This window comes from Suncus etruscus, chromosome 11 (genome assembly GCF_024139225.1).
Source record: "Suncus etruscus isolate mSunEtr1 chromosome 11, mSunEtr1.pri.cur, whole genome shotgun sequence".
Lineage (NCBI taxonomy): Eukaryota > Metazoa > Chordata > Mammalia > Eulipotyphla > Soricidae > Suncus > Suncus etruscus.
The window spans coordinates 2,640,001-2,666,736 of NC_064858.1; the positions used below are offsets into that span (position 1 = coordinate 2,640,001).

The 26,736-nt window shown below is 54.7% G+C and overlaps 1 protein-coding gene across 1 annotated transcript in view; it reads left to right on the forward strand.

The window, feature by feature from the left end:
• ADAMTS17 (ADAM metallopeptidase with thrombospondin type 1 motif 17) overlaps positions 1 to 22,858 on the forward strand; it is a 55,277-nt gene extending 32,419 nt beyond the window's left edge. Inside the window, exons 12-23 of the mRNA XM_049782670.1 lie at positions 1,311 to 1,412; positions 2,550 to 2,695; positions 2,800 to 2,966; positions 4,299 to 4,426; positions 5,362 to 5,482; positions 17,328 to 17,485; positions 18,375 to 18,525; positions 19,052 to 19,187; positions 19,551 to 19,755; positions 21,427 to 21,579; positions 21,901 to 22,078; positions 22,684 to 22,858. Coding sequence (XP_049638627.1) covers positions 1,311 to 1,412; positions 2,550 to 2,695; positions 2,800 to 2,966; positions 4,299 to 4,426; positions 5,362 to 5,482; positions 17,328 to 17,485; positions 18,375 to 18,525; positions 19,052 to 19,187; positions 19,551 to 19,755; positions 21,427 to 21,579; positions 21,901 to 22,078; positions 22,684 to 22,847 — 1,809 coding nt within the window. The 3' untranslated portion in view covers positions 22,848 to 22,858. The remainder of the gene's footprint in view (positions 1 to 1,310; positions 1,413 to 2,549; positions 2,696 to 2,799; positions 2,967 to 4,298; positions 4,427 to 5,361; positions 5,483 to 17,327; positions 17,486 to 18,374; positions 18,526 to 19,051; positions 19,188 to 19,550; positions 19,756 to 21,426; positions 21,580 to 21,900; positions 22,079 to 22,683) is intronic.
• Positions 22,859 to 26,736: the final 3,878 nt, after the last annotated feature.

Consider the following 26,736-nt stretch of genomic DNA (forward strand, 5'->3'; position numbering starts at 1 on the left):
CTGCTTTCCTCCTTAGGATCGGAAGGCTGCGTGGTGGGATTCCTAGCTTGCGTGTTGCAATTTCCGAACCTTTTCTTGTACCTTTTCACTGCGTGGATTATTTCCTGCATCCACGTCTGCTTCCAGACCTGAGTCTCTCCGGGTCTTCTCTTACACCCCCCTCCGTCCCCTTTCTTTTCCCTTCTGGCCTCTGGGCTCCCTTCCCCTCCCGCTCTGTCCTGGGCCAGACTCCCTCTGACCCCCACCCCTGCTCAGCTGTTTCCCCCCAGCTCCTCCTCAGGCCCTGTTCCACGTCTGGGAAAGAGCCTGGCTGCATCTGCTCTCAATTTGCAGCCAGGATTGGGTGTAAGGCGTTTATCTGGGAAGTGATCCGGGAAACTCGGGACCTCAGGAGGAAGAGCAGGGACCAAACAGGCCAGGGCTGTGGCTGTCGCTCCGGGGGGGGGCATTCCTTATGGGGGGGTAGGGGAGGAGCAGCAGACCCCTTGCCGAAGTCTCCCATCCTGGCACCAGCCCGAGTTATCCCCTGGTCCATGACACCAGCCTGCTCTGTTTGCAACTTCTCCTCCCTCCCTCCCTCTTTCATTTGGGGCTGCACTCAGAGGTGTTAAGGGATGAATCCTGGCTCTGTACTCAGGAATCATTCCAGACAGACTCGGGGAACCCTATGGGATGCTGTGGATCAAACCTGGGTCGGCCAGATGCAAGGCAAATGCCCTACCCACTGTACTATCTCTTGGGCCCCTTTTTTCTATTCTTCCTACTTTTCTTTCTTTCCTTTTTCTTTCCCTCCCTTATTCTTTTTTTGGGGGGGGGACCACACCCGTTTGATGCTCAGGGTTTACTCCTGGCTAAGCGCCCAGAAATTGCCCCTGGTTTGGGGGGGGACCATATGGGACGCCGGGGTATCGAACCGCAGTCCTTCCTTGGCTAGCGCTTGCAAGGCAGATGCCTGACCTCTAGCGCCACCTCACTGGCCCCTCCCTCCCTTATTCTTCCTTTACTTCCCTCCCTCCTTCCTTCCCCTGCCTTTTTTTTGGGGGGGGGGGTTAGTTTTGGTTTTGGTTTTGGGGCCACACCTGGTGGTGCTCAGGAGTTACTTCTGGCTCTGCACTCAGGAATCACTCCTGGCAGACTCAGAGCACCGTAAGGGATGCTGGGAATCAGCCACATGCAAGGCAAGTGTCGTGCCCACTGTGCTGTCATCGCCCTGGCCTCCTTCCTTCCGTTTCCAGTTCCAGGCCTCAATAAAGCACGGACCCCACCCATGCCTGTCCCATAGCCAACCTGTCGTCTTTTCCTGTCAACAGCACCTGATGTGTGCGGGACTGTGGTGCCTGATAGAAGGGGACACCTCCTGCAAGACCAAGCTGGACCCACCCCTGGACGGCACAGAGTGTGGGCCAGACAAGGTAAACGGCCCCCTCCCCCGCATGCACTGCAGAACCACAGCGTGTTTGTCCATTGGACAGCTCTGTATCCCAGAAATAATTCTGGAAAGGAAACTGGCCCCTGCATAACAAGTGCAGAAAATCAAGGACCAGGCACAGGGAATGAAACTAGGCACTTAGAGAGGCTTAAAGTTGGGGTAGGGGCTGGATCTTTGTTAGTAGTAACGACTCGCAGTGCTCCAGCCCAGGCCCAGCCGTCTTTGGATCCTGCAAGGATCAAAGAGACACGCGGCTAGCCACATCTGAGAGTGGGCGTAGGGGTCTCGGGGAAGAGGTTTGGCTTCTTGTCCTTTTGCTGTTGTGAGAGAGATTTGTTCCCCTCTGAAGCCACACGTACCTGCGCAGGGCTCTTGGTCCTTTGAGTCCTGGGACTTCACTCCTGTTCTGGGGTTTCAAGGTCCCCCCTCCCTTTGGGGCACGTTCCATGCGGAAGTTCAGGGCGAAGCCCCCACCCCCTCCTGGCCCCTGACTGAATTCGAGGAGCGCCCCGAGTTAGTAGCCAGGCACACAAAGACACGATGTGCTGGCCCAAAGCGGGTCAAGAGCCTGCCACACACTCTGTGAGGCCTGGGCGTTCATTTCGAAAAATAAAGAAAAGGGGGTGGGCAGAGCGACAGCACAGGGAGCATGCAGCCGACCTGGGTTCAATCCTCAGCATCTCATAGGGTCCCCCGAGCCTGCCAGGAGTGATTTCTGGGTGCAGAGCCAAGAGTGACCCCTGTGTATCATCAGCTATGGCCCAAAAACAAAAAACTAAAATAAAAGAAAAGGGCTTCTTGAGATGGCACTGCCAGAGGACCTTTTTTTTTTTTTTTTTTTTTTTTTTGGTTTTTGGGCCACACCCGGCGATGCTCAGGGGTTCCTCCTGGCTGTCTGCTCAGAAATAGCTCCTGGCAGGCACGGGGGACCCTATGGGACACCGGGATTCGAACCAACCACCTTCGGTCCTGGATCGGCTGCTTGCAAGGCAAACGCCGCTGTGCTATCTCTCCGGGCCCGAGACCCAAGTTTTCATTCAGACGTGTATATGTATCCCCGGGGCTGGAGTGTCCAGGCCTGCGTCCTGTTCCCCTCTGAGCTGCGAGCACTGTTTTGCAGTGGTGCCGCGCGGGTGAGTGTGTGAGTAAGACGCCGCTGCCTGACCACGCGGACGGGGACTGGAGTCCTTGGAGTGCCTGGAGTCTGTGCAGCCGCACCTGCGGGACAGGTGCCCGCTTCCGCCAGAGGAAATGCGACCATCCCCCGTAAGTGTCTGTCCCCACCAGGTATTCGGCCTGATCCCCACACTTCCGTGCCAGGGGCCGAGTGTGGGATGTGTCTCCTCCTCATCACCGACCCTCCCTTGCAGCCCTGGCCCCCGGGGCCTGCCCTGCCTGGGTGCCAGCGTGGAGCACGCGGTCTGCGAACACCCCCCTTGCCCGCCAGGCCTGCCCAGCTTCCGCGACCAGCAGTGCCAGACGCAGGACTGGCTGAGTGGCAAGACGAAGCACCTGCTGACAGCCGTGGTGGTGGATGGTGAGTGTGGGGGGGTCCTGGCATCCCCACTCTCTCTCCCCGGCCTGCCCCCGATTGCTGGCCCTGCTGGAGCCCCCCACCCCCACCCCACAAGTGCCAGGTGGCTGCCCACAGCCGCGTGTGTCAGACCCTGTGGAATGTCCCTGAAATAATAAGGGCCTGAAACTCCCTGGAAGGAAACTGAATCCCAGCTCAGGGGGCAGAACCCCACGGAAAGGGCCACTATATTTTCTTGCCCCCCCACCCCATTTCTCTGGGTCGCACCCAGCACATTTATGTGACTGAGCTGAGGCTTCCTTATTCCAAAATCTTTGGTTGCAGTAGGTTTTGGGGCCCTGAGGGGAGGAGTGGGCAGAAGTGCCAGGCTGTGCTTGACCGCCTGGAGGCTTCTGCCCAGGAATCTCGGTCCCTGGCGCACAGTTCAAGAAAATGGGGTACTGAATTTTTACCTACTACCTCCCACTTTTTTTTTTTTTTTAAAGAAAGAAAGGTTGGGGCTGGAGAGATAGCATGGAGGTAAAGCGTTTGCCTTGCGCACAGAAGGTCGGTGGTTCGAATCCCGGCATCCCATATTGTCCCCCAAGCCTGCCAGGAGCGATTTCTGAGTGTAGAACCAGGAGTAATCCCTGAGTGTTGCCCGGTGTAACCCAAAAAAAACAAATAACAACAACAAAAAAAAGGTAATGGGGTCGGAGAGATAGCACAGTGGTAGGGCATTTACCTTGTATGCAGCTGACCCATGTTGGACCTGAGTTTAATTCCTGGCATTCCCTATGGTCCCCTGAACCTGCCAGGAGCGATTTCTGAGTGCAGAGCAAGGGGTAACTCTTCAGTGCCACTGGGTGTCTGGTTGTGGCCCAAAAGAGAGGGGGGGGGAGAGAGAGACAGAGACAGAGAGAGACAGAGAGAGACAGAGAGAGAGAGTTTGTGAAAGGGAAAGTGTCATTTTGGAAAGAATGTAGAAACCTCCACCACCTTCCACATCTGGTCTGGTACCACCGAGCTCAGCCAGCCTCGGTTTCAGCGGAAGTCAAGAAATAATGGGGGGCGTTAGAGCTTTTTTTGGGGGGCCCACCAGAACTTACTCCTGGCACTGCACTCTGGGATCACTCCTGGTGGTGCTCTGGGAACCCTAGGGATGCTGGAGATGGAACCCAGGTTGGCTGAGTGCAAGGCAAATGCACTCCCCACTGTGCTATCACTCCGCCCCCCCCCAAGAAAAAAAACCAATGGCCAGGGATGGGGGCCCAGAGCGTCATCCCTGAGGACACCGGGTCCCTGCACCCGAGGCCCCTGGAGCTCCCGCACACTCCAGCCTGCCCTCCCTCCTAGAGTCCCCCTGCGCCCTCTTCTGCCTCCCGCTGGGCACGGAGGCCCCGCTGCTGGTGTCCGAGCGCGTCCTTGACGGCACGTCCTGCGGCCCCTACGAGACGGACCTGTGCGTGCACGGTCGCTGCCAGGTGAGCCTGGCCCCAGGACGGGCGGGGTCTGCGGGGAGGCGGGTTGCTCCCTCTGGCACCCCTCGGCCCACAGTCACACGAGCAGCCACCCGCTCTGTGTGTCTGACTTGGCATCCAGCTCCCCACCAGAGCCTCAGTCCCTGCTGATGCCATGCGTGTGTTTTAGCAACTCTCAGGATGTGGTTTACGGCAACATACAGGCTTAGAGATGTCCTCTCAGCCACAGGGGCACTGGGCTGGCTCTAGTCGGTGCTGATTGGGTTGCGCGGGATCTGCTGTGCCCGGCCCAGCTGGCGGCCAATGACCCTTCACAGGTGTTTGGCTGTGGTACCCATGCCCGATGCCCACTCTGGTACTCAGGGCTCACTCCTGGCTCTGCACTCGGAGATCAATCCTGATGGGCTCAGGGGACCAGAGGGGTTCAGGGGATTGAACCTAGTCAGACCCCTGCAAGTCCAGCGTCCTCCCTGCTGTGCTAGATTGTGCCACCACTCCCGCCCCTCAGTGACAGACTTCAGCTGGGACCTGTGAGTGTGGAAGGAGGACACACCTGTGCGCCTGCTAGGGGCCTGGATGTCTGCGTGCAGACCAGACATGTGTTCTTGGGCATGTGTAAACAGGTGTGCGGACGTGTGTGCTCAGGTGTGTGTCCAGACACATGCTCAAATATATGTAAGGATTTGTGCAGACACACGTGCTCAGGCATGTTTAAGGATTTGTCCAAAACACATCCCAGCACAGGCAGGTAAGGGAGCCCAGTTCTTACTTGGGGGGAAGCCCCGAAGGGCCTGTGGGCTAAAACCAGCATATGTCAGGCCCCTGAGCACTGCCAGGTGAGGCCTCAGAATCACAGCCGAGAATCTCTTTGTGCACCCCCTGGCCCACCCTGCCCTCCCCGCCCCCCGAGTGACCTGCCGCCCTCTGGCCTGTCCTAGAAAATCGGCTGTGACGGCATCATCGGGTCCACAGCCAAGGAGGACCGGTGCGGGGTGTGCAGCGGGGACGGCACGTCCTGTCGTGTGGTCAAGCGTGACTTCAGCCACCCCCGGGGCACGGGTGAGTGCAGGCTTGCGGGCCCCGAGTCAGGCCCCTGCTCCTTCCCTCTTGCTCAGGCTCTTTCCTGAGGTTCTGTTTCCCTGTCAAGACCCTCTGTGCTGCTTGGATCCCCTGACACCCCCAAACCCAAGCATTGAACTGTCCAGCCTAGTTGAAAATGCTCATGCCCCTCTAAGTCCCCTTGGGAGCCCCTGAAAGATAACCCCCAAAGCAGATGCACCATCCTGAGCCTAAGGGTCCCAGGGCTTGTCCTGGCAGTGAGCCCCAAGCACTCCTGAGCACCACGGGGCCTCCCCCAAATACCACTGTGCTTGGCCCCCAAAACTCCTGCACAAAGCCAGAGCAGGGCTTGGTGGACCTCCTGGAACATGCCTCAGCAGCACTGGCAGAACACTGGAGAGCCATGGCTCTGGAATCAGAAAGCAGTCTGGAAAATAATTCACACACATGCATGGAAACAGAAGAGGATTTTCAGGAGTTCCTCCATGTTTACCCTAAGCCCTAGAAAGGCACCAGTTCCCAGGAGATGCAGAAATGTAAGGGCCGACTTCCTTTTTGTTTCGTTTTGTTTTGGGGTCATACCCTGCGGCGCTCAGGGGTCACTCCTGGCTCTGTGCTCAGAAATTGACTCTGTCAGGTTCGGGGACCATATGGGATGCCAGGAATCAAACTACCATCTTTCCTTAGTTGGCCGAATGCAAGGCAAATGCCCTACCGCTGTGCTATCTCTCCGGCCCCTCCATCGAGTTTTTAATCTAAGGGAAATTGTCACATCTGGAAGGTGGGACCAGCGGGTCTCAACACCAATCCATGGTGCTACATTCAAAGCTGATTCCAACCAAAGAATAACAGGCTTATACCGAGTGAGGTAGAAAGAGATCAATCCCAGTAATTGCACAGATCCCAGCATTCCTGTCTGTGCTCTCAAAGCCCAACAAGAGAGGGTTAGAAATAGGGTCTAATTGAGGGAGAGGTGAAGCAGGGAGGCCATGGGGCTTATAGCCAACCCCGTGTGTGTGTGTGTGTGTGTGTGTGTGAGAGAGAGAGAGAGAGAGAGAGAGAGAGAGAGAGAGAGAGAGAGAGAGAGAGAGAGAGAGAGAGAGAGAGAGAACCAAGTAAACAATAGCAGAGCAGCAAAAGGCAACGGGAGCCGAGAGTCTGGCAGTGTGGCCCAAAAAGCAAAAAAATAAAAATAGCTTGCATTTGCTGAAGTAAATATTGAACCACGGGATTGTGAGCATTTATGGAAGCAGCGACAACTCCAGGAAAAAAGCAAACTACGTAGGCTGAGTCGCTTATTATATTGAATGGGCTTGAAACATGGGAGAATAAATAAATTAAAGTTGCAAGTTCCACTTGTTGGGCTGAATTATAATTAGTACACAAACACTGTTGTGGTGTGCGATGGGCCAATGGTCCCATCTTTCCCTGAGGATGAGCCATCAATATAAAACACCAGCACATTGGGAATAGGAGAGGAGCACATGATGAAAGATATTACAAAAGGAGACCTGAAAGTGCTCAAGTTCTTCCCACCAGGTAGTGGGAGGAAAATTCTCCTGAGAAGTCAGCCAAAGCGCTTTGAAGAACATCTCTGAGAGATAAAATCGAGTCAATTTCCTGTGTGTAATTTAGGGGTGGGTAGCACATGATCTGGGGTCATATCCAAGTAAATTATGTGCTCACATAATTTTAGATCAGCTATTAATCCCAAATATAGTACAATAGTGCAAGGGTGTTTATTATGTAAACAAGTCGATTATAATTCTAACTGACCTGATAATTGGACAATGCCATAACCGTACATTTTATCTAGGGGTAAACTGAGAAAGATAGGACTTCTGAAGATGGTCTATAAAAAAATCCAATTTCTTCTGAGACCTTGGAGTTAATTGTGCTGGGCTATCCAGGGCAGAGTCTCCAAGCAGACTGAGGAACAAGTTGCTAAGCTCTGAGTTATGGATACCAAGAGGGGCAGAACCCAATTAATGTCTCCCAGCAGTTTCTGAAAATCATTGAGTGTTTTGAGGTCTTTCCAGTAGATGGAAATTTTCTGAAGATGTGAACACAACCCAAATATTCACATGGAGACAGTCTCTGAATATTTTCTGTTGCAACTATTTTTTTTATTAATAATATCTTTATTTGTGGCTGGAGAGATAGCATGTAGGTAGGGTGTTTGCCTTGCATGCAGAAGGACATCCCACATGGTCTCCCAAGCCTGCTAGAAGCGATTTCTGAGCACAAAGCCAGGAGTAACCCCTGAGCACTGCCAGGTGTGACCCAAAATTCAAAATAATAATAATAATAATATCTTTAAGCACCGTGATTACAGACATGTTTGTAGTTGGATTTCAGTCACAGAAAATAAACACCTTCACCAATGCGACGTTCCCACCACCAGCGCCCCTCATCTCCCTCCTCCCCCACCCCTTGCCTGTATCAGAGACAGGCATACTGCTTCTCTCACGCACGACCATTGTCCTGACAGTTGGTAGCATAGCTCTTTCTCTGACTGAATTCACCACTCTTTGTGGTAGGCTTCATGTCACGGTCAGTCCTTCCGGTTTTGTTGCAACTTGGAATCCAGATGCTGGTAAGCATGTCGTTGCATCTTTATATAATCTTTGACGCTCCTTCTCTTTATAACATGCTTTCATAATATCTATGTGGTGGATAATGTAAGCATGAGGAAATATTGCACGAGGAGGATATAGAGCTATATTGGTGAAATATTGACACATGGCCGGTGAGTTTGTCGTTCCTTGGGGTAAAACAGTCCACTAAACCTGCACATAGTTGCCTTATTACTTAAAGAAAGAGTGAAAATACAAAGCATTTGTGGCCTTCTTGGTGAATAGGAAGATTACAAAAGCAGTCTTTAATATCTACTACAACCAGTGGCCGATTTTTAGGAATCACTGCAGGGGAAGGATGGCTGGGTTGGAGGTTCCGATTGGAATTATGGTTATCATTTACATTTATACTGTTTACATTTCATTTTTGTTTTTGTTTGTTTTTTGTTTTTCAGGCCACACCCGTTTGAGTCTCAGGGGTTACTCCAGGCTAAGCACTCAGAAATAGCCCCTGGCTTGGGGGGACTATATGGGACGCCAGGGGATTGAACTGTCCTTCCTTGGCTAGCGCTTGCAAGGCAGACACCTTACCTCTAGTGCCACCTTGCTGCCCCCCCCCTTTTTTTTTTTTTTTTGGTTTTTGAGTCACATCCAGCAGCACTCAGGGGTTACTCCTGGCTCTATGCTCCTGGCAGACTCAGGGGACCATATGGGATGTCGGGATTTGAATTACCATCCTTCTGCATGCAAAGCAAAACTACTTTCTTGCTATCTCTCCAGCCCCCTGTTTAAATTTTGTTTCGTTTTGTTTTTTTGGGCCATACCCATTTGATGTTCAGGGGTTACTCCTGGCTAAGCGCTCAGAAATAGTCCATGGCTTGGGGGGACCATATGGGACGCAAGGGGGGGGGGATCAAACTGCAGTCCTTCCTTGGCTAGCGCTTGCAAGGCAGATAGATACCTTACCTCTAGCACTACCTCGCCGGCCCCCTGTTTACATTTCTTAAGTCAATCAAATATTGCCATTTGGTCCATTTTTGAAGTAATCAAAGACAGGCGAATTTCATTCGGAAAATGATGTTTTAATATGCCCCAATTTAAGTTGTTCCTCTGCTAAATTTATAAGTACCTTATCTTTACTTCTTTAAGGGGCCACTGTCGTGTCCACACAACATGATTAGACTTCCACTGAATGCAGAGTAGTGGCGGGCACTGTATCACAGTGGCCTTGACTTAAAAAATACATGCTCTCTGAATTATGGGCTAGAAAAGTGGCTGGAGAAGGAATCATGGACTCCGAATGCCATTGTTTGTGTAGATCTCGACCCCATACATTTAGGAACAACGGAAGCCTCATAAGGCTAAAGTGTGGCTCTATTCCCTTGGGGTCAAAGCTTTTCAGCCATTCAGCACTCTGTTGGACAGGAAGAAGGCGAAGTACCCGCTACTTACTTGCAAGCCATAAGGCATGTCTTGCAGGGCCTAACTATGGGGCCGGTATCGGGAGAGTTGATGGAAACATCGGCTCTCATATCAATCATTCCTTTGACTTCTTTTCCATTATCTCTAGAGTTATTAGTGGCGCATGTTTTTTGCAAGATCATAGGCAAAGTCTGCGAGGAGACCTGCAGAGGTTGCTAGGGGGTTGGTGATACCAAAGCCTCCGATCCTTGGGCAATTGGAATGGCCAGCCATAACAAATGGAAGAAGCAAGAATTGGTCAATGAGCTCTCCTTTTTTTTAAATGTCCATGCTTTTGGTACTGTGAACAATTATTATCTCTTCAGTGTAATCTGAATCTATTATACCCACATGCACATCAGCCCCTTTAATAGTTAGACTGCTTCTTCCTAAGAGTTGGCCTACAGTGCCTAGTGATATTTGGTCCCTTTATTCAGGATTTCAATTTGTAGGGACATTGAGCTGATGCTATTGAGATATGGTGTCAGAGCAGGAGATATCTTAGCCAGCACTTCCTGCCGTGGCTGGTTTCAGCAAACCTGTTGGCAGTAGGCCTTCATGACTTGGGGCTCGTGATTTTGTGGGGCCTGGCATTGGCCCCCTGCCCAGTTTCCCGACACCTGTTGGTTTTTGGGGCAATCGCCTGCCCAATGATCTCAACCACATTGTGGTCAAGGTCTATATGGCAGTCTCCAGAGGGCAGGGCCAGGGAGGGTCCTGCAGTCCTGAGATAGTGGCCAAATTTTCGACAATTATAGCATCTACCCCAGGTTTCTGAGGTCTTGGGTTGTCCTTGGGTTTAGTTTCTCCAAACCCCAATGAACCACAATGGTTTCCCTTGCCACATTTTGGCCAGAAAATACATGATTGGGTGGGATTCTATATTCTCTGCATGAGGGCCAGGTCCTCTGTGTTCCAGTATGCTTTCAGGTAACCCATAACATCTCCCTCCTTAATTGGCAGCAAAATTGTTTGAGAGACTTTGTTAGCATTTTCAAAAGCCAGCTGCTTATCAGGTGTTGCTGGTCTCTTTTTCTCTCAGTTGCCTTTGTTTCTGTTTATTTTCCTATAAATTGGCCATAAGGCTCTGTGACCCCCCCTGGAAGATTTTTGTGTAGCTTTCCTTGAATTCTGCATCTGTGACAATCCTCTCCCGTGCACCCAAGGTCTCTTGAGTATGTGTTAGAATTGTATGGGTAGGTTAGCTTGCTTTCTGGATTCTCATATTCCCCTTCACCTATTAGCATATCATATGTCATTCAGACCCCAAATAGTCTCCTGTCAGAATGACCTACGATATGTAGTTTGGCTTTGGCCTCACCGCTATACCACAATCTCCACTGCAAGTACTGGGAAGGCTCAGACATACTCTAGCCACTGTTTGAAAATCTTTGGGGGGGGGGGTCTAAAGTGCACTTTTAATCCAGCCAGTTAAATATTCCTTACAATATAGAGAAGTGGTTCCATAAGAAGTGAAAGCGTTTTTTACAGCCCTTGGTATGGTGGATGCTCATGAGGCCTTGATTTTCTGGGTTCTGGCCTTATTTTATGCAGCAGGAAACAATTTTCAGACTCTCGGGCTGAAGAGCTGTTAACTGGCTCATCATCTGAGGTGCTGGAGTTTGAGTCATGCCTGGGAGAGCCAGGTCTCCCTGGGCTGCCACCATTAGTATTTGGAATATTATTAGTCCTAGGTTGGGTTTGATATTGAGCTGGAGTTTCTACTGCAAAGACACCTCTCCTCCCTGATGGCTTTGACTCAGTAGAATTCTCCTGTACTGGGGGAATGCGAGCAACACTGTTGGATTTGATAAGGTCCTTCAGAAGGCGTTCTCTTTTCAAGGCATAGTCACGGGAGGTGCTGAGAGGGCAACACTCGCAGCTAAGTTTGGTCTGGTCTGGTCTCCCCGACTTGGGCTCGAGAGGGGATGAGGGGGTAATATTTTTAAATTAATTTGATGAGTACAGCATTGTTTCTTTTTGTCACTATTTGGAGATATCTATTCCAGCATGTTATCACCCCTAGTCACATGAATAGCAGTGGATCTTTGAAAGACATGGAATAGGGTAAAAGATTTTCATGAAATACCCAGGAGACCAGCATAGATTTAATCCACCACGGGATTAGGACCTTGGTCCATGAAGGGATCATGGTTTAGATCCACAGGATCACAAACTTTGATAGCCCAGAGGATCAAAGGGTCAAAGGTCAAACTCCCCGCCTGCTCTGGGTGCCAAGTGTCCAGCCTGGAACAGTAGGCGAGTGGAAGCAGGAGCAGAGCAGGGAGTCTGGAAACAGTCTTTCCAGCAGTCCAGCATGATTGTCCAGCTAGCGCAATCCAGCAGGGGCAGTGGCTGCTAGCACTTCAGCCCCAGCTTTGTATACCCCAGGGCCAACTGCCCTCCAGCAGCAGCTACAAGGGGAGGGCATCTGGTAGCTGACATCTTTACATCTAAAGGGACAGTAGCCCTTATGGATGACCAGGGACTATAAGAATCTGTTTCCAGGGGCTAGAGAGATAGCATGGAGGTAAGGCGTTTGCCTTGCATGCAGAAGGTTGGTGGTTCGAATCCTGGCATCCTATAGGGTCCCCTGAGCCTGCCAGGAGCGATTTCTGAGCATAGAGCCAGGAGGAACCCTTGAGTGCTGCCGGGTGTAACCCAGAAACCAAAAAAACAAAAACAAAAACAAAAAAACAAAAAAAGAACCTGCTTCCTTATGTCCCCCAAGCACTGCCAGGAGTGATTTCTTTTAAAAAAAAAATTAATTTATTTAAATACTGAGGTTACAAAGTTGCTCATATGCAGTTGAACTTTTATAGTATATTTACATAATACAGTATGAAAATTTTATAATTTCAAATTGTAATTGAGTTTCAGTCATATAATGACTGATATCCTTCACCAGTGTACATTCCCCACCATCATCCTTAGTTTCCCTCCTGTCCTCTGCCTGCCTGCCTCTGGCACGGGCAATTTCTCTCTCTCTCTCTCTCTCTCTCTCTCTCTCTCTCTCTCTCTCTCTCTCTCTCTCTCTCTTTCTCTGTCCCCCCTTTCTTTCTCTCTCCCTCTCTCCTTCCTTCCTTCTTCCTTCCTTCTTTCTTTCTTTCTTTCTTTCTTTCTTTCTTTCTTTCTTTCTTTCTTTCTTTCTTTCTTTCTTTCTTTCTTTCTTTCTTTCTTTCTTTCTTTCTTTCTTTCTTTCTTTCTTTCTTTCTCTCTCTCTCTCTCTCTTTCTTTCTTTCTTTCTTTCTTTCTTTCTTTCTTTCTTTCTTTCTTTCTCTCTTTCTTTCTTTCTTTCTCTCTGTCTTTATTTTCCCTTTTAGACACTGGTTTGCAATACTGTAACTGAAAGGGTATCACACCTATGATTTTATCTCTTTTCTTTCCCCTCCCCAACACCCAGTTCTTGTCCCGAGTGGTCAGTTCCAACTCTCATCGTCATAGTGGCCCCTTCTCTGGCCTAATGGCATTCAGCACTCTGTGGCAAGTTTCCTTCACCTTGGACCAGTCCTCCTGGCCCTCATCTCTATTGTTTCTGGATATGATGCCATGCCATAATATATATACATATACACACATATCCCACAAATGGGTTCCACCATTCTATATCTGTCCCTCTCCCACTGACTCCACTCGGCATAACCTCAATATCCATCCATCCGTAGAAGCAAATTTCATGACTTAATTTTTTTCTAATGGCTGCACAGTATTACGTTGTGTAGATGTGCCACCGTTTCTTTATCCACCCCTCAGTTCTTGGACACTTGGGTTGTTTCCAAGTTCTGGACATTGTTTGCCAGGAGTGATACCTGAGTACAGAGCCAGGAGTAACCCATGAGCTCCATAGGTGTGATCCCAAAAAACAAACAAGAAGAAACCATCTTTTATTTGTTGAGGTTGAAAGTAGGCTTAGACCCTCTCTGGCCATGCCCAGGGCACTCAGCATGTCGCATACAGCTTGACCCTGTTTTGTTGCTCCTGGGTAGGGCATGTCTTGAAGTACAGCCTTCTCGACACTCTTCCCTTCATAACTTTTGTTTCTGTTTTTGTTTTTGGGTCACACCTGGCACCACTTAGGGTTTACTCCTGGCTCCACGCTCAGAAATCGCCCCTGGCAGGCTCGGGGGACCATAAGGGGTGCCGGGATTCGAATCACTGTCCTTCTGCATGCAAGTCAAACGCCTTAACTCCATGCTATCTCTCCAGCCCCCCGTCATAACTTTTTTTTTTTTTTGGTCACACCCAGCGGTGCTCAGAGGGGTTACTCCTGGCTCTATGCTGAGAAATCTCTCCTGGCAGGCTCAGGGGACCATATGGGATGCCGAGATTCAAACCACTCTTCTGCATGAGAGGCAAATGCCTTACCTCCATGCTATCTCTTCGGCCTCCCATCATAACTTTTAATGCTGATAACTTGGGAGCACTGTACCAGGCTGACTTGCAAGGTTGTTTTTGTTTTGTTTTGTTTTACTGTGAGAAGTAAGCCCACAAAATAAGTCTTTCCAAAACTGCACCATAGTTGGGCCCCAAGTCTCACATTTTTTCAGTTTTTTCACCAGCTCCCTGCTGATTCAAATGATCCTTAAATCGGGAGTCAAGACTGACCCTTATAAAATTTGAGATCCTGGGGGGGGGGGGGAGATAAAAATTATTCTTTAAGATCGTCCTCTCAATTGCTGAAGCAAGTATAGGCCTAAGACCCAGCCCAAAGACCAGGAAGAGAAACCCTGGTGGGGCCTCCTTCACTGGCACAGCTGCCCCATAGGCCACTTCCCCGCCAGCCATCATCACTGGGGCCCACATCCTGCTTGCTCGCTCTTGCTGGGGCAAGACTGAAGGGCAGGCTCGGAGGTGGGGAGTGGGGGCAACACTGCAGTTAGGAGGACTCAAGCAAGGCCTTGGCTTTTTCACCAAGCTAGTAGCTTACCATCTGCCACTACCTGGAGGTATTTCGGGGCCACCCTCAGCACTGTGCATGAGACAGATGAATCAGGAACCCCGATTTCTGAGACATGTGTGTTTCTGGGAGTGCAGGCCCATGACAGCTACAGGTCGGGTGGCACCTATGGTGGGACGTCGGACACAGCTCCGGGATGGTGTTGGGGTGGGCTTGCTTCCTCTCTGCTGTGCTTCCTGGGGCTGTGCCCCTAAGTCCTGCCTCTGGCTTCCACCTTCAAATTTCCATTTCCCGAGGACACCAGCTCCTTTTGGCCCCACCACACCCAGGGCGCAAACAACTTAGCTAAGAACACCTGCCAAGAGCCAGTTCTGGCACCTGGGGTGGAGGGGTTGAGCCCCGAGATTTGGGTGGGGATTTAGCACAGTCTGGATTGGCATCTGGACCCCGGCCTCCAGCTGGGCCTCTGCTGGTTCTGTCCACAGACCTCGGGGAGGCACCAACTCACCAAGTCTCTTCTTGTTGCTCCAGGGTACATTGAGGCTGCTGTCATCCCTGTCGGAGCCCGGAGGATCCGTGTGGTGGAGAACCAGCCGGCCCATGGGTTCCTGGGTGAGCCCACGAGAACTGACCCCACATTCATGAGATGGGTTGGTTGGTTGGTTGGTTTGGGCCACACCCGGTGGTGCTCAGGGCTGACTTCTGACTCTGCACTCTGGAATCACTCCTGGCAGGCTCAGGGGACCTTCTGGGATGCCGGGGATCAAACCCTGGCTGGCTGTGTGCAAGGGAAGTGTCCTCCCTGCTATCCTGCTGCTCTGGTCCCAGGCTCCATCCAAGTTTCGGTTCTGAGAATCAGTTGGGGCCATGGGGCTGGCATGAGGCTCAGCGGCCCCTCCAGGTGGGCACTCCTATTTCCAGTGTGAGTCTGGGTGCCCAACAGAGTGTGGGGCGTCTTAGTCCGAAGGTTGAGTGCAGCAGTGAGAGGCAGATAGGAATGAAGGGTGGGAGGGAGAGGGGAAGAGGAAGGACCCTGAGGAATCGGGCTGCTTAGTGTCGCATTGCGCCCAGGAGGACTCCGAGTTCCTTGAAGTATCAGATGTCCTGCTGTGCTGTACAGGTGAGCATGTCTTCCAACGGGGTCAGGAAACCCTCAGACACCCACGGATCCTGTCCCCCCTGCCATGTGTCCTGCACCCTGACCTTCACTCCAGCCCCCAGCCTCGAGCTTTGCACAGAAGGCCCAAGCCTGCCGCAGTCAGGACCTTTCCACCTCAGCCTGGAAGACCCACAGCCTCCTGATGTCCCCGGCCTGGGGTGGCCTCAGCGGCTGCCTCTGGGCTCCATTGTTTGGGTCTGGGCATCAGCCTCTGGCTCCTTCCAGCAGCCCTGCTCCAAGGTCCTATCTTTAGGTTCTCTGGGGGTCCCCATCACTCATGGCTTCACAGTTTTCATCTCTGCATCTGGCCCTGGGAGTGTTTCCACGGTTGACAGTTCACTTGGCCTGTCGTTATTCTGGCAAAAACAACCCAACCCAATTCATGTTACCCATAAATGCCTTTTATTTCAGTCTGATCCCCAACCCATCCATTCATATAACACAGACCATGTTGGGTCACATTCATGTCTCAGTAAACACCACCAAAATAGCAGAGTCTTAGAGCAGAGAGTTAAGATAGCAAGTTGAGCACCTGCCTTGCACAGGGCTGACCAGAGTTCGATCCCAGGCATCTCAGAGGGTTCTCTGAGCACCGCCATGAGTGGGCCCCAAGTGCAGAACCAGGAGTCACTCCTGAGCACGTCCAGGTGTGGCCCAAACCCCAGTGTCACCCAACAAACAAACAAACAAACAAACAAACAAATCCTGCAGTCTGGGAGTGGGCGAAATAGCTCAGGGGAGAGAACGCAGGCTTTGCTAGCAGGAGCTAGCCTCCTCGCTCTGCACTCAGAGATCTCTTCTGGCAATGCTCAGAGGACCCTGTGGAATGCTGAGGATCGAACCCTGGTCAGCTCTGCTTCATGTAAATGTCCTCCCTGCTGTGCTATTGCTCTAGCCCACTACACTGTCTTCTTAAAATCCAGAAAGAAATGTTATGAGGAAAATCGTGTGTGGGCTCAAAGCTCAGCAGGAGAGCACTTGTCCTATAAGTTGGAGGCCCTGAATCCATCCTGGACACTGCAGGAAAGAGATTGCAGGAAAGAAACGGACAGGGCAGGACATTCACGAAGTTGCCGGATTCATCCGCACTCCCCAGAACCGCTCTCAGGTCTTCAGAAAGGTTGTTTAGAGCAGACACTCCAGGGTTCAAGTGGGGCTGGTTCTCCCCTATCTGCTGTGTGTGCGACCGCGGGAGGCCCCCGAGCCCTGAAGCAGCCCTCAGATCCTCTGCTTCGGTTCTCTGAAGAACGTCATCAAAGAGACCAGCCTCTTCCGCCAGGCGCCAGGAAATCCCCCAGATGCCAAAGTGCTCCCTGAGCACTGCAGTCATGTCTGTGGCTCATAGGGGAGAGCAAAACTTCACACCTGGCCAGCAGCAGAATGGAATCTTGGGTCTGCTCTGCACCGCATGACTGGGCAGGGTGTAAACTCGGTGTGGGCCCCACATCCGCCCCTGTGCCAGGTCTCTCTGTCACAGCCACTTCTGTGCATGGCTCAAAGAATCTGGCTGCTTGGGAAAAGAGCCTGTTTCCCACCCAGCACAGGGCAGCTGCAATGAGGCCGACGCCCCACCCTGCAGCCCAGGGAGGTGGCTTTAGAGACCCCCTACTTCTGCCACCAGTGCGTGTGGTTTCAGCCTGCATCTCTTGCCTGGCAAGTCTCCCAAGCAGGCCTTGCTGCCCCCGGTGCACCCCTCAGCCACCCCTCGGGAACTTGCCTGGTCCCTGATGCCAGGTCATCCTGTGCCTTCAGCTCTCAGGGACTCCAGCAGACGATCCATCAACAGCGACTGGAAGATCGCACTCCCCGGAGAGTTCCAGATTGCCGGCACCACCGTCCGCTACGTCAGGCGGGGCCTGTGGGAGAAGATCTCAGCCAAGGGGCCCACCGAGCAGCCACTTCACCTGATGGTAGGTGACCAGCCTTTTCTTGAGATCTCCCCGGGAGGGATCGCCTGGTCCCTGGGATCTTCTGAGGAGGGGATGCCTGGTTCTTGGAATCTCCCTGCGAGGGATTGCCTCGTTCCTAGGATCTTCTGGGGAGGGGTCACCCAGTACCTTGGTCATTTGTGCTATTTTACCCAGAAAAGTCTCATGACGTCCTTCTGGTCTTCTCCTGGTAGTTCTTGATCACCAGCGTTGCCCGTTCAGAGCTGGGCTCGTGGACACACTTGGTTGGGTGCTGCGGTACCGGGATCAACCCTGGTGGTGCTCAGTGTCTCCCAGCCAGGCAGCTCTCTAGTCCCCCACCCTTGGTCTTTTTTTTTTTTTTTTTTTTCGGGCACACCCATTTGACGCTCAGGGGTTACTCCTGGCTAAGCACTCAGAAATTGCCCCTGGCTTGGGGGGACCATACGGGACGCCGGGGGATCGAACCTCGGTCCTTCCTTGGCTAGCGCTTGCAAGGCAGACACCTTACCTCTAGCGCCACCTCGCCGGCCCCACCCTTGGTCTTTTTTACCTTTGATTTGGGAGGGGTTCCTCACAGCTGTGCTCAGAGCTCACTCCTGGTAGTCTCAAGGGGCAATATGGGTCTCTTGGGATCGAACCCAGGTCAACTGCACGCAAAGCAAGTGCCCTCCCTGCTATGTGCTCGCTCTGGACCTCTGGGTCTCTTCTTATGTGCAAACAACCCTTGAATAACTCTAGGATCACATAGCCATAGTTTGTCTCCATGTGTTTTGAAAAGTGATTTTTCATGATGGGCAGTAGTATTAAGACTTTTGTCTTTGTTTTTGTTTTGGAGTCACACCTGGCAGTGCTCAGGGGTTACTAGAGTCTGACTGTGTTGCGGATCCAGGTGCTGCTGTTTCACGACCAGAGCTACGGGATCCATTACGAATACATCGTCCCCGTGAGTCCCGAGGCAGGCGAGCGGGAGAAGGCTCCGGACTCGTCGTTCCTCTGGACTCACAGCGGCTGGGAAGGCTGCAGCGTGCAGTGTGGAGGAGGTGCGCGGCGGGGGTGGGTGGGTGGGGGGACTCGGGTGCCTCAGACCCTCACAGGTGCCTCGGACCCTCACGGACAACACCAGACCCCAGAGACGTGTCCGCGCCTCCTGACCCCCTTTCCCTTCTGCCACAGTAACCCTGGACTTATAGGAGTCGCTCCGTCAGCCCTGTGCCCAAGTTAGGTTTAGCAAAGGGCTGGATGGGAGGGATCCCTGTTCGGTCTGGCCTTGCGTATGGCCAAGAGTGAGCCTTGAGAACAGAGACAAGAGGGAGCCCTGAGACAGAGCCAGGAGGGTCCTGGGAACAAAGACAGAAGTGAGTGCAGAACCAGGAGTGAGCCCCAGGACCACCAGGTGTGGCCCAAACGGACCCTACTCCTGCCCCACCCACCCCATAACCTTTCTCCATGCCCATCCCAGGGAGCACTGTAGCACCGTGTCCCTCCCCCCAGCCATGTCCCCAGCTGGCAGGAAAGACCTTGGGGGCGGCCCCAGCCCTCTCCCTCCCTCCCATGCTTTGGTTTCAGGGCAGCGCAGGACCATCGTGTCATGTACGCGTGTCGTCAATCAGACCACGGCGCTGGCCAGCGACAGCGACTGCCCACAAGCAAGCCGGCCTGAGCCCCAGGTCCGCAGATGCAACTTGCACCCGTGCCAGTCATGGTGAGGAGCCACGGTCCCTGGCTGGCTTCGGGACGGGGTGGGGAGGGAGGCAGCCACATGTCCCGGAGGCCTTGGCCCTGCTCCGGCTTGCGAAAGTGATGTCTGCAGGCCCCAAATCCCTTCTAACCAGAAGACCGGAGCTGGAGTTGGGGTGGGGACACCCAGAACAGCTCGGGGGGGCCCAGAGCCATCGCCGACGTGCATGTCCTAGCCAGGACAGGGCCGGAGCCAGAGAAGACAAGGCAGGGCTGAACCTCTTGGGGCGGCGCCAGGGCCCTCCTCAGCTGTGTCTGGTCTGTGCTCCCCTCCAGCCGCCATCGCGTCCATTCCTCGGCCGCAGCCTCACCTGCCCCCCTCCCGCAGGTGGGCCGCCGGCCCCTGGAGCCCCTGCTCGGCCAGCTGTGAGAGGGGCACCCAGCACCGCGAGGTGACTTGCGTGTCCCAGCTGCAGAACGGCACCCACGCCGTCACCCGGCCTCTGTACTGCCCTGGCCCCCCGCCAGCCCCCGTGCAGAGTTGCGAGGGCCACGCCTGCCTGTCCATCTGGGAGGCCTCGGAGTGGTCGCAGGTGGGTGCTTACGGCCGTGTTGGGCTTGGTCTGGCTTCCCTGTGGCAGCGTTCCGCCCCCTGCTCCCCCCCAAAACTGTACTCCAGGGCCAGAGGGCTAGTCCCCCACACGGGCTCCAGAAGCACGTAGAGCCCCGGGTTCCACCCTCAGCACCGCACGATGAGGGTTGGGACCCCCCAAAGAGGGTGCAGCTCCCACCCCAAGCACCGACAGGTGTGACCTGGAATCAGGAAGGAAAACCCCATCTGGTTTGGATTCCTGCCCCAAAATATGGCCTGACCTAGCAGGGCTCTGGGCTCACTCCCAGCAGGACATGGGCCGAGTCCCAGGCATGCTTTGCCAGGCAGCAGTTCTCTGCAGACAGTGGTAGAGTCTGGGTTCGGCTGCCAGAATTGCGGCGCTGAGCAAAGAGAGACACCCCAGGCCACTTTTCCACCGGGTGCATTTTCTTCTTCGTTCTTGGGCTTCAAGGACAGCTCTTGGGGGACGGGGGCACCGTCCTGGCTAGAGGGCTCCCCCAGCCCCCTGCTGGGAGCTGAAGCTTCCCTGCTGGGGTTGGACCCAGATAAGAGTTTTGTCATGGGGCCAGAGCAGTGGCGAAGGCAGTAGGGCTTTTCTTGGCGCGCGCTAACCTAGGATGGACGGTGGTTCAACTCCCCAGGGTCCCAGATGGTCCCGCCAGCCAGGAGCGATTTGTGAGTGCATAGCTACGAGTAGCCCCTGAACGTCAGTAGATATGGATCAAAAACAAAACAAAACAAAACAAAACAAAAACGAGGTTTGTTATAACCAGATCAAACCATAATTTCTACCCTGCTCAATCTGTTTTTGTTTTTTTAGCTTCTTTGTTTGGTTTGTGGGGTTCTGCACTCAGGGATCACTCCTGGTGTTCCAGGGAGCCAGAGGGGCTGTTGGGGATCGAACTGGGTCAGCATGTGGAAAGCCAGCACCCTTCCTACTCGAGCCTTAGTCTGTTTCTTACCGGAAGAGGTGGATGGAAAAGCAGATGGTCCCCAAATATTCGAGCCTGATATGATTGACTTAGCTGTACGGTGCTCTGGGGCTGGAAGGACTTTGTTTCTTGGCACGTGGCAGACCGGGGCTCTACCCACTGAGCCCCACCGGGAGTGATCCCTGAGCACAGAGCAAGGGCTCACCCTTGAAAGCTGCCGGGTGTGTCCCCCAGACCCCAACTGCACAGCCCCAGCCGCAAAGACTAAATCAGAGCTCACCGCTCTCAGGTCAGATCTTGTAGCCTGGGAGTTGTGTCCCCAGGAATCTGCCAGGTAGGGTTAAGGCAGTGCTTCTCAAATAGTGGGGCACGCCCCCCAGGGCTCCGTAAAGGGGGCGCGTTTGACCTCGGCAAACACTGTCCTACGAGCTAAGCCCTGTGTTTGTTTTTGTATGTCTATTTAGTGGCGTTGGGGGGCGCAAAAATGTTTCCTTCTTCCTAGGGGGGCATGACAGAAAATAATTGAGAAGCACTGGCTTTAGGGAACCCCTTACATTGCACATGGCAGTGGTGGCAGGCCCACCTCGGACTGGCCAAGTCCCACAGCCAGGGAAGGCCAGCACGTCCCCGTGGTCCTCTGGGGGCCTTTGTCAGGGCGCTGGCACCCAGCTCCGGCATGGCTCCTGGGACTGCAGCCGGGCTCGATTCTCCCTTTGCAGTGCTCCACCAACTGTGGGGCGGGCACCCAGCAGCGGAACGTGACATGCGCCAACCCGCGAGGCCGGTGCGACCCCAGCACGCAGCCGCCGGCTGAGAAGCCTTGCGAAGACAACTCGGGCTGCTACGAGTGGAAAACCGGGGAGTGGGCCAAGGTGAGTCCGGCGGGCATCCCGGGCAGGCACATCTTCTTTTTTCCCTGTTGACTGATGCAGCGGGGCTTGGTGGCCACCAACTCTGCCCCAGGGAGCTCCTGGTGGTGTTGGGGGACCATAGACAGGTCCCATAGACAGGCCCCTGCTCAGCCCACTGAACTGTCCCTGGTCATGTTATTCTCCGTCATGCCCCAACATGACCCTGTGGGGGGGAAATCGAGCCCTGAGCATTGCTGAGCGCCGCTGCAGAAATAGGTCACCGTTACTCCCACCCCTTGGTGTCCATCGCGGCCCAATTTAGGCTGCTGTTTTTCCCCGCAGTGCTCGGCCAGTTGTGGGAAGGGGCTGCAGAGCCGCGTGGTCCAGTGCATGCATCGGGTCAGCGGACGCCACGGACACATCTGCCCGGCACTCACCAAGCCCACGGCCTACAGGCAGTGCCAGCGGGAAGCCTGCGGCCAGGGGGCCCGGAGCAACACTATCACGTCCCCGCGCCTGGGTGAGCCCCTGACAGTCAGTCCTGGGGCACATGGGGGCACGATGAAGCCCCCCACGGAGCCCTATTGCTGCCATAATTGGTGCTGGGGAGAGATTGAGGGTCCTGGGGGAGGCGCCCACCGCTCTTCCTTTCTCTTCTGCACTGTGAGGAGATTGTCAGGGGTCAGCACCGGCTTCTCATGGAGGTGTGGAAGTGAGAGAGAGGGTTGTCCTGGGGGTGGGTTCCCGCTACCCCAGAACCGTTGTGAAATGTACTCGGCAAAGGCTCTATTGGGGGGTTTACTTTGGGTCCCCTCACTTGTCCCTGGGGCCTCGTCCCTGCCTGCATGTTCAGGGCGACCCCAAATAGCCCACAGGGGGGTGGGGGCGGAGACAAAGCACAGCAGTAGGGTGTTTTTTTGCCTTGCATGTGGCCAATCCAGGACGGATCCGGGTTCAATCCCCGGCATCCCATATGGTCCCCGGAGCCTGCCAGGAGTGATTTCTGAGTGCAGAGCTAGGAGGAACCCCTGAGTTCTGCCGGGAGTAACCCAAAAAAACAAACCAAATAGCCCACATGGGGACAGTCCTGGTAACCCTGTGACCCCATCCCCAATCTCCCCACAGCCGCCCTGACCTATAAGTGCACCCGAGACCAGTGGACAGTTCACTGCCGGGTCATCCGCGAGCAGGGACTGTGTTCGGACCCACGCTGGTACCAGCGATGCTGCCAGACATGCCGGGACTTCTACGCCTCCAGGCAGCGCCCGCACAGCCCCGACAGCGACTGACAGCCCCGCACTGCCCCCGCACAGCCGCTCGCAGCTCCGACAACAGCGCCCACTGTGTCTCCCGAGCACACGGCCCCCCTCGCTTGCCTGCTGCCCCGAGGGGCCTCGGCTTCCAACTCGGAGCACCCACAGACGTGCCAATGGGGGGACGGGGTGGAGGCCCTCAGACTGGTCACTGCATGTCCCACAGCGGGGATGGGGCCCTGCACAGGAGAGGCCGAGCATTCCAGAAGACTGTTCCACGAGCTGGACACCCCGGACCGGCAGGCGGGCCCCATGATGGTGGTGGTGGTTGCAGGGGGGATGTTCAGAAGGGTCAGGGCTGGATCCGCCTCACCCCACGGCCCCCTTCCGGGCTCTGTCAACTTCTGGGAAACCAGATGGTCCTTTGACCTCACACTCGGTCACTTTCCATCTGGCCCCTCTGTGGGGGTCAGCCCCCTGGATCCCCGCTGCACACATACTTCCAGAGACCTGACAGCCTTTCCCATGGGCCAGGCCTGGGCTGGACACAGGGACCCCGATGGGGGTGATGACAGGTGCTGCCACTCTGGGGCTCCTCTGTGCAGACCCCGCGGTGCTCCAAGGGGCTGAGAATGGTGCTAGAGATGTTTGTCGACGGTGCTGAGTCTGAGACAGACACTGGCTGGCGGGCCTCGTCCTCTTGGTGCTCAAGCCCGTCTCGTGGGCAGTCAGCTGACCGACCCACTGACGGGAAAGGAGGCAGGTCGGCCGCAGCTCCCCCCAGCTCCCGGGCAGGGAGCTCTTTCTTCGGTGCTGGGGCCGGGCTGGTCCCCTGGATGGTGCTTCCTCTCCCTGCTTCTTCCCCAAGAGCTCAGACCCTGTCCCTGAGCCTAGGCTCTCAGTATGAGTCCTAGCAAGGTCCTGGCCACTCCCTCTGCTCAGCCCATGTCCCTGCACCCAGCGGTGACCGGCTTTGCCCACTGTCCCTCCGGTCTTTTTGTCTTGCTTGTCACGTGACGGTTGGGGAAAAAAAGAAACGAGAGACAGGAGCCTGAGACTTGGCCCCACTATGACACCCCCCCCCCCCGTGACCAGGAAAATCAGGATTTCATGGGAGGCACGTTGGCTAAAGTGCTCCCTGAGCCTCCCTGTCACTGTGAATGAAGTGCTCACTGAGCCTCCTGTCACCATGAATTAAGTACTCACCACGTCTCCCATCACCACAAATAAAATGCTCGCCGAGTCTCCTGTCACCATGAATAAAGTGCTCGCTGTGTGTAGCTTTCTGGAGCCAAGAAGGTCACGGGGCGCCCAAGGGCCTGCCCCATCTCCGACATGCAGCAGCCATGGGCGAAAGTGGTGGTGGGGGGCAGCAGTGGGCAGAAGGTCCTCTGACTCTCGGGAGTAAGCCCTGAGCACTGCTGGCTGTGCCCCAGCCTCCCGCCCCACCGAACATTCACTGGCATCCTGAGGGTCTGGTTCAGACGGACTGCCCAGGGGAGGCCCCAGAGCATGACCCATAGGACCCCACTGCCCGCCAGCCCCACCCCAAGCCCCGGGGCCAGAGCCGAGAGTGGGAGAAGGCTGCGGGCTGGGCTCAGTGTCCGCCCCACAAAGTCCCCTGCGTACTGCCAGGAAGTGCCCTGAACACCCGCTGCTGAACATGGGCCCCAGTCCAAGCACTGCAGGCCTGTGTGTTGCTGGGAAGGCCTCCGTCGGGCCCTCTCCTACCGAGCCCCCACTTGGGTGTTCGGGGGACACGGCAGCTTGATGGTGGGACCAAGTCTCTGGGCCAGGCCTGGCCCCATTGACACCCCAGCACGGGCAGGGAGAGACATGGCTGTGAAAGGAAACTGTGGATGACGTGCAGGGGTGCGGTACGGATGGGAGAGGGCGGCCCCACATGGCTACCCGAGGATCCCCCAGACCCTCAGGATGTGGGGACCGCAGCGGTACTGATAGGTCCCGTTGCCGACCTCCGGGACACCCAGCAGTCCTAATGGTCCCCCCACCCCATCACGGATAATGGAGACACCTGTCAGAGACCAGGACGATCTCAACAAGAAAGGTTTTCAGAAACGGGATTTAATAGGGGAAGAGGAAAAGCAGGGGAACCCGGGGCCTTCCAGTGAACCCCGTAGGCAGAGAATGATACGAGAGCCAGGAGAGGGGCGGGAGGAGCCTATGTCCAGTCCTGACACTGATCCAAATTCACACACGGGCTGCAGGGAACTAGTTATGTGTGTGCGTATGTGCTTGAGTTTGCATGCGTGTATGAGCTAGACCTCCCGGCCTGGCTTGCTGTGGCAGTGTCCCATCAGCGAAGCTGGGCTCTTCGAGAAGTGCTCTGATACCAGGGCAGGGACAGCGAGTGAGACTGCCGAAAATTAAATCATCTTAAAAAAAAAAGTGGGGTGGGGTGAGGGAATTTCCCAGGGAGCCTGGGGAGGGGGTCTTCCGGCAGGAGCTGTGGAGGACAGAATAAGGCAGGTGCTGGGCTCAGGCCTTAGAACCTTTCTGTGGGTCGAGGACAGAGCAGACACCGCAGTGGCAGGACAGCAGGGAGGGTGCCGGCCTTGCACACTGCCGACCTAAGTTAGGCCCCCGACATCCCTCCCACGTGGCCCCCTATTTTCCCTGGTTGTGGCCTCCAAGCGCAAAGCTAGGAGTCATCCCTGAGCACCGCCAGGTGTGACCCATAAGGGCCCATCAGCCCAAAGGGCTGTGCAGGCAGGCAGGCAGGACGCGGCATTCCTGGGCGTCCGGCCAAGCGCAAACTCCTCCACTCCTGGGCAGGCGGCAGGGACCCGGCAGAACCAGGGCCCTCGGGACAGTGATGGAGACAAGATTGGGGAGCCAAGGGGGATCCCTGGGGGATCCGAGGACAGGCTGGACCAGGATAAACAGATGGTTCCCCTCAGTGACATGGTCAGCTGGAGGACAGGCCAGGCCCCGGCAGAAAGGGGATTAGGATTAGGAAAGAGGGTTCACACGCTCAGGGCACCGCTGTTCGGGTCCTCCCCAAAACAGCAGGCAGCCTCCCCCACTCCCAACCCTTTAGCATCCCCCCCATATCCTTCGTCCCACACTGCTTTGGAACAAGCAGTGCCTAGGAAGCAGCATTTTCTTGGCCAGGGTCCGAATCCTTGTGAACTCAAGTCTGCAGTGGGGATGGCCCTGCACCACAGCTCGGTGTGACCCCAAACACCAAATTAGAAACTAGGGGCAGAGGTGGGGGGGCGGTAAAGGGGGCCTAAAACGTGGCCTGGAGTGCTTGAGGCTCCAAGAGCCCCAGCACTCACTGTGTGGCCTGAGCATGTGGGATGTCGCTCTGGAGTCCCCGCACCCCAAACATTAAGCCGTCCAGCCTGGACATGCCACCCCCCCAGCCATGCTCACTGGGAAATGGCAGGAAGGATATTTCTCACGGGCAGCTCTCGCGTTTCCTGCCCCACGTCCCTTCCCACGTCTGTTTGGGCAAAACAAATCATTTCATCCACTGACTTACATAAATTGGGGGCCCCTGTATGAGACGTGTGCTAGGCCTTCCCTCTGATCGTCTTCTCAAGGGGGGCAGGCCAACTTACTGCAAGGCCTCCCTGGGTGCCTGGCCCACCCACCCCGATGCCCACAGCACCCCGAGGTGCCGTCCCTTCTCCCCCTCTCCCCCCATGCCGGCAAACACGACAAAACCCGAAGTTCAAGGAAAAAGCCAGTTCGCCTTTACTGGAGTTGAGTGCGGGATACAAAGTTAACAACGACCTCTAGCAATTTCTTAACCATTGGATAAAAAGTCACTATAATATTTATTGTATAATGAGGAGAAAAACGACACATTCGGGGCAAGAGCGGGACGGGCCTTTTCTGAAAAGGCTCGTGGCAATGGGGGGCAGCAAAGTCCAGCTGTGCCGCCCGTCGGGTTCAT